This window comes from Aptenodytes forsteri, unplaced genomic scaffold, assembly GCF_000699145.1.
Source record: "Aptenodytes forsteri isolate BGI_AS27 unplaced genomic scaffold, ASM69914v1 Scaffold46, whole genome shotgun sequence".
NCBI classification, from domain to species: domain Eukaryota; kingdom Metazoa; phylum Chordata; class Aves; order Sphenisciformes; family Spheniscidae; genus Aptenodytes; species Aptenodytes forsteri.
The window spans coordinates 4,954,150-4,964,345 of NW_008794774.1; the positions used below are offsets into that span (position 1 = coordinate 4,954,150).

At 36.7% G+C, this 10,196-nt stretch overlaps 1 protein-coding gene across 1 annotated transcript in view; it reads left to right on the forward strand.

Annotated features, from left to right (window-relative positions):
* Positions 1–10,196, forward strand: part of CCDC171 (coiled-coil domain containing 171) — a 179,129-nt gene that overhangs the window by 20,279 nt on the left and 148,654 nt on the right. The window contains 2 exon segments of the mRNA XM_009274285.1: positions 7,700–7,792; positions 9,036–9,196. Of these exon segments, the coding sequence (XP_009272560.1) occupies positions 7,700–7,792; positions 9,036–9,196 (254 nt within the window).

The window sequence follows — 10,196 nt, forward strand, 5'->3', positions numbered from 1 at the left end:
AAAGAGGTTGCCCCCCCCCCCTTTTTTTTTTTTTTTAAATATTAGTCTGGTTTTATCCTTCAATCATTATTCTGAACGTGGTCTAAAAGAGGACATTTCTAGTTTCTGGAAACAGAAATGATGAGAAAGAATAACGGCAAGTTTCTGTGGACTCTTCAGTTGAAAGATAGCTGTTGGTACAGTGTCTAACCTGCTAGCTTTCCAGTTTGCAGTGATGCCAATGTGATATACCATTGCATGGACATGGAGTCCTTCTGAAGTGGAACACATACTGTACCAGAAGAATGTAGATTAGGAACCTTACTATCATTCTGCCTCTTTAACCTAAGATTCAGTAGTCAAACAAATTCTTGATGTATTTGTATTGAACTCAAGATACTACTATTTACGATAATCAGTTTCCTGGATTTCCAGTGTCTTTTTTATTTTACCCTTTAGCTCCATTGCTCTGGAAAGATGATTTCTTGGGAAATGTATAGCAACTTGTATTTAAAAATAGCGTTTCTTGTGATGTGTCTAGCTGCCAAAAAGCTGGGTGGGAAAGCTGTTTGACAAACAGTGGAGGAAAGGGGAATGTGGATTTTACCATGAGAACCAGAATTATTAGTTCATAAATTGCAAACTCTTTGTCTTGTTCACAGAAATGTAGTGATTTTCTATTGTTGTTTTATGGGTTTGAGGCTGCCAACTCTTAGTAAGCTGGAGCTCAAGGTCTCTCAAAGTTTTTAAGCCTTTCTCATGAGGCCTGAAAAATGTCCCATAACTTGGTCCATTTTATTTCTGAGACTGAGTATGTTGCCATATTTCTGAGGCTTTGAGTTACCATTTAAAGTCTATTCCCTTAGCTTTCACGTTGCCTTTCCTGCTCCCCTGCCTGTAAGTATATTGACCTTTTCATGTCCTGCTAAACGTGTCATCTTTATTAGCTTGGTAATGCTGCTATGATGGGGAGATGACTGCAAAGAAAACTTTGAGTGATGGTCCATCTCCGTATTTGCAGAAGGTATATGTGCATGCAATAGTTTAAGGCTGCGGGTGTATTAAATTTCTTACTGTATCTAAGTCAGTGAAACATGAAATTTAGGTCCCAGCTAAAAACAAAACCAAACCCCCAAATCTGCAGACCTGCTTTTTTTTCTCCTTGTTTTTATTAATTTCACCATGAACTGCAGTGTTAGGTAAGTTATAATTCTCATAAGAAAGACTTCAAAAAGCTCCAAGCAGTGCGAGAGAGGACACATTCCTCAGCCAGTTAACAGTGCTACTGGTTAAACTTTAAACTACTTTTTGTCTTCTATGACTACACACTTCTTGACGGCTTACCCCTACTTAATTGTCTGCTTTCTATTTTCTCCACAATGCACAGCTAGCATCTAGGAATTCTAGCTACTGTAACTGTCTTGTGTATTCTCTAAGCACTGCAGTTTTTGTAATGGTGTCTCTATGGTGGCTCCAAAGTTCATGTTTCTTCAGTGACAAGCTCACTGACATAATGGACTTTCTCTCTGAGAGGAGCTTCCACTTTATCATCTCCTATGTCATCATATTATTCAAGTCTAGTTTGAAGGCTGTTCGCTCTTACCTCGCTATCAGACCGACGTTGTTTGAATACTGTCTTATGTAGCCCTCACCAGGAGTTAGTAACAGGTCACGCATTAACCTTGTCTGTGTGCATGTATAAAGTAACAGTGTCAGTTCATGTACTGTTAAGGGGTTTACCAGCTACTGAGCACGAGAACCAAAAGGGATATGTTTTTTCCCCGTAAGCTACTGTACAAAGGGAGAGCAGTTGAGATGGGTTCTCCAACTGCAACTTAGTTGCAGTTTGGAATGGACTTGGACTTTATCCAAAGGCAACCAAACTGTATCAGTTTAGCAGTCCTAGTCGTTTTTACTTTTTTTTAACCTAAAGTCAAGCGTATGGCTTATCTTGTAGCCCCCATGCCAGTGTAGTTGTTTATCTGATGTTGTGCAGGTCAAGTATGGCTCCTCTGTCAATGAGACATGTTACTCTAGATTTCATATAAGGAAATGTTTATGGTGAGGGTTGACAGCACTCCGTCAGGCTGAAAGAATCTTTACTTCAGTGGTTAAGAATTGTTTGTAGTTAAGTAACTTTATAGTTACTAAAAGGTTGTTTATTATCCGGACAGGAGATGGCTCCACCTTACCATGATCAAGAGGCATCAGCATTTCTAACACTAGGTGGAAGTGGTCAGCACATCTTCCAAAGATGTGTTTAGACCTGACCTCCTGATCTGAGTTAGGAGTCATAGGGAAATGCTTTTAAGTAGGAAGAAGTAAGATCTTAATCTGAATACAGAAGCATACAAACAGAGTGAATGGATGATGATCCAGATAGGAGATACATGTGTGTCCTCTTCACTTAAAACTTTATCTTGGCTGAGCATTTCACATAGGAATTGGACTTCAGCCATGGGGAAGTGTAAGCATCCTGACAACTTGTTAATAAAATGAAACTGAAAAATCTTGTCGAAGTGGTCTAAATAGAAGCAGAGAAGAGAAAAATGACTTCTATTACTGTATCTAAACTTAGTAACTGTTGTAAATATACTTTTCTCTTTTTCCTATTGTTTTCTTTGTTGCTTATCTGATAAAAGGTATTTTGATGTAAATGCAAATGCCAAAAGATGACATTTTCGTGGCTGTGGCATTGCACAAATGTAGGATACTGAATTACTCTTTCAGTACAGAGTGCCCCAGAATTCACAGATATTGCAGTACTTAGAGCAAGTGTGAGGAGCTGAGAAAAGTGGAAGCCACAGAGGCCAGTTTGGAAAATGGTATTGCAAACTGTTAGCATGCAGAAAATGTCTCCTAGAAACCACATCAGCATTCATATGCAATAGGACACTGGAAAAAGTGACTGAACCTTAAAGGATTAGAGTAAACATATAGCATGGTTGCCCACAAGTTCTGAGGTTGGCATTGAAGTTCTCTTAGTCATTTTTATTTGCTGTTTCTCAAAAGTCACAATTCTGTCTGTACTATCATGGAAACAGATCCCAGATGTCTTTGTTCTTTAAATTAAGACTGAAATTGGCTCAGCTTCAATATCTAAGGAAACTTTGGAGATTCCATGAGTTTGTGTGTGGTATCTTACTTAAGATGTATGCCTTCATATATGCTGGTAGGTGCACATGGAAGTAACGAGTGACTGAATGTTGTTGAATAACCAATGTTTTCAATGTTGGGTAAGCAAACACTGTGTAACCATTGGAGAACCCACTTTTTGGATCCATCCTTGAGATTGATCTCTGTGACTTGGACCTGACAAGAAGCTTTCCAAGCTAAACCAGAAAGTATTCTCATTTGACTCCCAGTTGAGAGACTGTGGTCTGGATGTCTGTGGCCTGCAACCTTTCTCTGTAACTTGTTTTCACACAGCTTCTTCTTTCTAGACAGGCATTGTGTAAAGTTTTCGGACACATATGGTTCAGTAAGGGTACTGATTCTGACCTTTCATCTGATTCAAAGAGGTTTGCCTGGTTAACATGGTGCCGGTACCAGTGTCTTTCTGTTTGTCAGACAGGAACATGGAACTCCTCTCCTCGTCCCATTTCTCTTTTTGGAATTGTTAGTATGGTGTTACAGGTTAGACTCATCCCTGACATTTCTTTCTTTCCCTCACAGAGTGCGTAATGGATCATTCTCACTGGTAGAGCATGCAGCTTCTCACTGTGAAAGGAAGTGCATATAAGCATCAGTAGAGCCTGTTTGAGCCTTTGCTAGCAAAATAGACAAGATTTTCTATATAGTGGGTTTTTTTGCAGCTGTGTTCTTCCCAAATAAAACTTCAGACTCAGCTTGGAATCCAGGTGCAACTTTTATGGCTGATGTGCACTTAGATAAACAGCGATTGCAAGATTCTTTTCCTTAGAGCAGTCTAAACAAATCTGAATTTCTTTATATTTAATAACTCTGCATTGCTTAGGAAGGCTTATGTGCTAATGGCTGGTTAGATCTCTCTCATGAAGTTTTTGTTTTTCCGCTAATTTCCCACTGATTAGCTGGCATCTGTCTTTGTTTAAATTTGCTAGATATATGATGAACCATAAGCTTCAGCAATCAAATCATAGAACCCAGGAAAAAGAATATTCATTGCTCCACCAGACACAGACAGCATCTACATGACTTCCTCAATTTACATATGTAATTTTTCTGCAAGCTCTTTTAAGCATCTGAATCTCTTCTGGGTAAGACAGCTGCTTATACTGGTAAGCTAAGATTAAGGGTTACCTGAGTAATCTTCTGAGACTTTTGAGGAGAACATAGTTCACTCTTCATCTTTGGCTTCTAGCAATACAAGAAGTTAGTGGCAGTTCTTGTCAGGTCCCTGACAGTGACTTGTCTTGAATGAAAATACATTTTATTTCTCTCCCTAGGTCTTTGTTTTCTGAAAGTCCAGTGAAATAATTTAAACAAGGTTTTAAAAATCAAAATTGTAACAAAATACTGGTATGAGGCAAAGCTTTAAAGAATCAAATTCTAGAAGAAGATGAGCTTTAAAAGCAAGAATAGGGTGCTGAGATTCCTAACCTTGCGAAGAAACCCCAGTTTTGAACAAGTCAATTTTCTCATGTCTTTATATGGGGATATGATCTGTAAGATGATACTTATCTGTGAAACAGATATTTTGATTTCTAGTTACTAATTTAATTTCCCTGTGTGTACTGTCTTCAATGGAAAATATTCAAAGAGATCCAATACCTGTCAGGTACATCTAGCTCTTCTTTGGTCAGTGCCTAGGGTTGATACCTCTTTTACAATAGGCTAGATACTCTGTCCTGCTTGCAATTAGTAGTCTGTTTCTCACATTCCAGAGATCATCAGGAATCTCTGTAGCTGAAACACTAGTTTTCCCAGTGCTTCTCTTTTTGTAGGCATGCTAATTCTACAAGTTAATTCTTCAGTGACTTGTGACAACTCAAGCAAATGAACCATCTGCAAACATCTCTGTTTTTAAATGGAATTGCTCTTACTTAAGACAGCAAGAGTGATACGTTGGCACTTCTTACAGGTGTCTGCTTGCTCCTGCCTCTCTTCCCTCATTGTCCCAGGATTTTCTTAGGACTGAAATTTCTGTATTTCTGGGAGTTTGTGTTTCCTTTGGACCATGTCTCTTGTCCTTACAGTTAGTGTCCATCATGTTGGCTCAAGGAGATAGACTACTTTTAAAGAACTATGCCAAGAACTGATACATACATGCTCTGTTTGGGAGAATGTGATTGCTCCAATTTTTCATTCTTGCAGATGCCCTCACTCACGCTGTTATTTATTCTTTCTTTTTTTATTTTTCTTTTTGGGATGGATGAAATCTAACAGTTCTAGGGGGCTCCATTTGAGAGGATAAGTTAACCATTTTGATAGCATCTTGCATCTCTTGTTTCAGCTGAAGAGAGGCCAAGATGAAGGCATAGTTCTACTTTGGCCTGGTGCTTAGGAAATAAAATACGACTTAGAAGTCAAATGCAGTACAGAGCTTGTGAATTAGTATGTTATGCCTAAAAACTTCACTTGCAGAATAACTTTTTTTTCTTTTTCCATGTCAGTGTTTGCTATGACAGTTGACACTTGAACAAAGCAGCCAAAGGCAGAAAAGCATTTTTGCTCTTGAGGGTATGCAGTGAAATATTCTCAGTGAAGTTTCTATTTCTTCATTTTATTTTTTAAAAATTCTGTTTCCCACTCTAAATGTTGTGATAGGTACCTTCCTCACTGTTTCCTTCATTCTTCTCCTCAGACTTAAAATAGAATTATTTTCAGGCTGACTTTTTAAACGTTATTAAAAAAGAAATGAAATCCACATCACTTACATTTATTGTTCACTGACTACTTTTACTAGGCTGGCAGTATTCTTGTGTAAAACCATCCTGTTGACAGATGTTGACCTGTTGGAGGATGCTAAGGAGTCCTTCCAAACTGAAGCAGGAGGTAGTTTGGTAATTCTCCATTAAGGGCAAAGGGGAGTAGGAACTGAAGTTCAGAAAGAATAATACTTTTTATGTATTATGAATGTTAAGAGTCTAAATTAAGCTATTTTTGAGAATAATCTTAGCAGTATGGAAGTACAGTGGGAGTGTTTGTGCAGGATTTGTGAATTTTTTTTATTAAGTACGTTAAGCAGATAAAACTCCTGGGAAGAGGCAAAGTTTAAGCCTTTTGACAGACCTAACTGTGGAGTAGGTTTGGTAAGCTCTGTGCTGTTGCTGCTTTCCCCTTTAGTAGGCCTTCCATGGACATCAGTTTCAAAAGTCTTTCCTTTTGTGTGATTATACAAAGTTTAAATTTATTGCCAAGAGCTTTTATTTTAGCATCTGTTAATGTTTCTCTCTCTTCTTTTAAATGTTCAGAATCAAGATGCAGTCTCACACACTTGCTACTTCATTTTACTTTTCCAAAATCAATAACTTCAATTGTTTTTATGTAACCTTAAATGTGCTTATGTTAAATGACTTTTTAATATTAATTTCTTTTTATTGATCTCCCTGATTTAACTTGAAGCCAAGAGATATTTTGGGATGAATTTTGCTTTTCAATTCAGTTATCAGTCAAAGTAAAAAGATTTTAATGATAGAAAACAGTGTAGTTAAAATTGCATGTGAATTTCCATTATAGTAGATATTTAGTTACTGCTTTTGATAAAAGTATTTTTCCAGATGAAATTCTGTGTCCCGGCCTTTATCTGGACATACATATCTGGTGATTGTCTTTGTGTTTATTGTAACTTGAAACAAATTTTTTCAGCTTGGATCACTTTAAAAGAAAAAAAGTTTAGTAAAAATATAGACTACTTCTTGTAGGCAATCCAAATTTCCAAGTAGATTCTTAGCATAGTCATTTGCATTTTTGTGCTTTTCTAAATGTTGTAAAAATGCATAAGAAAGATGCAACAGTTTAATTCAGAGAATCCCATTTTGTTTAAACTATGCATGCATGTACAGGTGTTCTGTGTAATGAGATGTAGTAACGGACTAAACTAGTCAGGATATTTGTTAAGAGATCATGAACATCCTGATAATTGCTAGACAAAAACGTAACAGAATACTTGCAGGTCAAGGAACACAGCAGTAAAAAAATACTAGGTTACTGCTTTAAAACATTGCAGAGTTTACAGATTTTTGTTGTAGGGAAACTATGACTAGTCCAGGGCTGCAAAACAATCTGTGCTGGGCACCTTAATTGGAAATCAGGTGCCAAAGCCAATGTATTTTTGAGGAATTCTGTATCTTCTCTGTGCTTCATCTGTCTCGTCACTGAAATTGTAGATACTCTATTAATACCCCATTGTATTTTGGGACGTACAGGGTGTGGTTATGTTGCCTCAGGTGACAACATTGGTGCAAAAGCAAATAGTAAGGGAATAGGTAGAATATTTAGCTTGGTCTTTCTGCTTTGTAACTCCAGCTGCAGTTTTCTTTATTGTAAAAAATGCAGCAATAACATAATGCTACATCAATTTCTTTAACTAAATAGAAAGTAATAATTTGATATTCTAGATATGTAAAAATTAATTTTATATGTATTTCTTGGTATGAGTTCTCACAGTTCCAAAGTACAAGTGGTTCAGATACATCAGGTTGGTGTATGGAGTCCTAATATACTGAATTAACAGAAGAAGCTTTGTGTCATGTTTACCATCTCCCTGGACTTAAATTTCTTCAAAATATACTTTTAGGCAGCTACAGTGAGAATAAAGAAACTGGAAGAAAACATTGAAGCAGAGAGAGCAGCACATCTGGAATCCAAATTCAATTCAGAGATCATCCAGGTAAACTTTTCGTTAAATATTTTGTACAAGTTTACAGTAAAACAGTTGATGAAGTTGTAAAGATACAATCTTCCAAAAATGTTAAGACCGCTTTACTTGCTTCAGTGAAAACACTGAATAGTTTTATTGCAACAGGTGTCAAAATTGTAATAGCTATTATATAAAAGGAGAGAATAGAAAAATATCTACTTTTCAGGGAAAATTAAAGTTATTAGAATAAATAATAAAATAAAATGTCACATTTGTAAGTGTGAGAATTCCCACTTTAAACAGTGAGGGGAAAGGAAATATTTCACAATAGTTAAACACTGTACTACTGTTTAAATATCCTGCCCTGTATCTTTTGAATGGGCATTTAGAGCTATTTGGAGATACAGTGCATACATCCAGCTTCTCTAGGAGTGAGAGCTTAATGCATCCTGAAACTGCAGTTCCAAATATAATTATTCAGAGTACATTTCAGCTTCAAACAAAGTTATGATATCTGCAGTTACCACTAAAGATTGATTATTGGTTTATTTTAAAAAGCAAGTGAGAAAAAGCTAAATGACAATTGCTTAGTAATCTCATACCAACTAACAAGCCCTTCACACTGGACTTTTGAAAAACTAAGCAAAAAAAAAAAAAAAGGAATTTTGGTATCTTATTTTTTCTTATTTTCTGAGTAACAAAAATGAGTACTGCCGTTCTTCAGTCAGTTATTTTCTTATTCTCATGATCTACAGGCACTTAAATTTTTTTAAAGTGATGATTAAACTAGAAGAAAGGAAAGATTTAGTTTTCTTAATTTCCTCTCTCTACTTTTACAACATACAAAGGAACTGGGAGGGTAACATTCCTTAAAGTTAGAGACTTATCTTTTATGGGTTAATGACTGGTAAGGTTTTCAAGTGTGCTTTGTGCTGAGTGCAAGTGCAGCCTTTACTGTTAATCCTACACTTCCATGAGTCTACTTAAAAAATAGAATTCCCCTGGAAAACTTCAGTAATAACTGAAAAAGGAAAAATCCAGACACCACCAAAGGAGAATAAAAGATGCTTTTGGTCAGCATACCTGTTTGTCTCTGTTTTGAACAGTATGTATTCATACATTTTTACATGGGTTCAGTGCTTTCTCTGTATATACTTCTGTATAGAGTTAATAGAATATAGTTACCTGTAAAGCAGAACAGAACATAAAACAGCATTAAAGATCATGATAATTTTTCCTAACTTGCTTTAATTGCTTTCTTATCACTTTGTAGTTAAGAATTCGAGACCTTGAAGGAGCTTTGCAGGTGGAAAAAGCCAGCCAAGCAGAAGCTCTTTCAGATTTAGAAATGATCAAGAAAGAGTTCAAAGAGGTAGAAAATGCATATGAGAGAGAAAAACACAATGCCCGAGAGAACCTGGAAAAACTCAATGTGTAAGTTAACTTTTAAATTCATTGTAAAATGTCAGTAGACAGCTTGAGTACCACTTATAGTTTACATTCTCTGTAGTTTTCAGTTGCTAGAAAACAGCACAATCTGATGCAATTTGCCAAACCAAGCCAAGGTTCAGAACCTGGGATTCCATTAATCATATCAGTAACCATACATATTATGGGAAGGTAGAGAAAATAACCAATCTGTTATAGATTATTTGCCAAAGCAAGAATGTTGAAAATAATAGTTACGATAGGGTCCTGTCTCCAGTAGTGTTTGGGAGGAGTGTAGGAAAACGTATGTGGCAGGTTTATAACAGATTTTTTTTTCCGTATACACTTACATTGTTATGAAAACATTCCTTTTCAGGGAGCTAGATGAATCTAAGACTTCTGTCTAGAAGTTGTGTATAATTTATGGTGGGTAATCTTCGTTTTCAGCTTTTGAATAATTCTGGAAAGTTTTAACTTGGTAACGAAAAATAAAAAAAGGGGGGAAGTGTGTGAGAGCGGACAAAATTACTTGGGATTCCTTTCCTGCTCAGCACAGTCTGCTGTGTCTGTGTAACAGACGGGGTTTGGAAGAACGGCTTTGTTATATTCCCCAAGCAGATACAGGATGCACAGTACTGAGTCTTCTTCCCTGGCTGAATCAAGTATATATTGGGGTGAGAAAATGTCAGGAAGAAGAATAGTGTTGGAAGACAGAGAACTGTGAGGAGTAGGTGAAATAAAGGATAGTAGTAGGTGAAGTTTAGGGAAAGAGGAGGTTTAAGAAGACTTAAAGTGGGTGGTGCACAGTGGGGGTGTGGGAAGAGACTCAAGCTAGTAGAATGGGTTGGAAAAAGGCAGAGGTGGCATCTCTTTCAGTCTAGGATTATATGGGTCTGTACACGTAGGTATTTATGTTGACTTATTCACAGAATCATAGAATCATTAAGGTTGGAAAAGACCTCTAAGATCATCGAGTCCAACCATCAACCCAACACCACCATGCCCA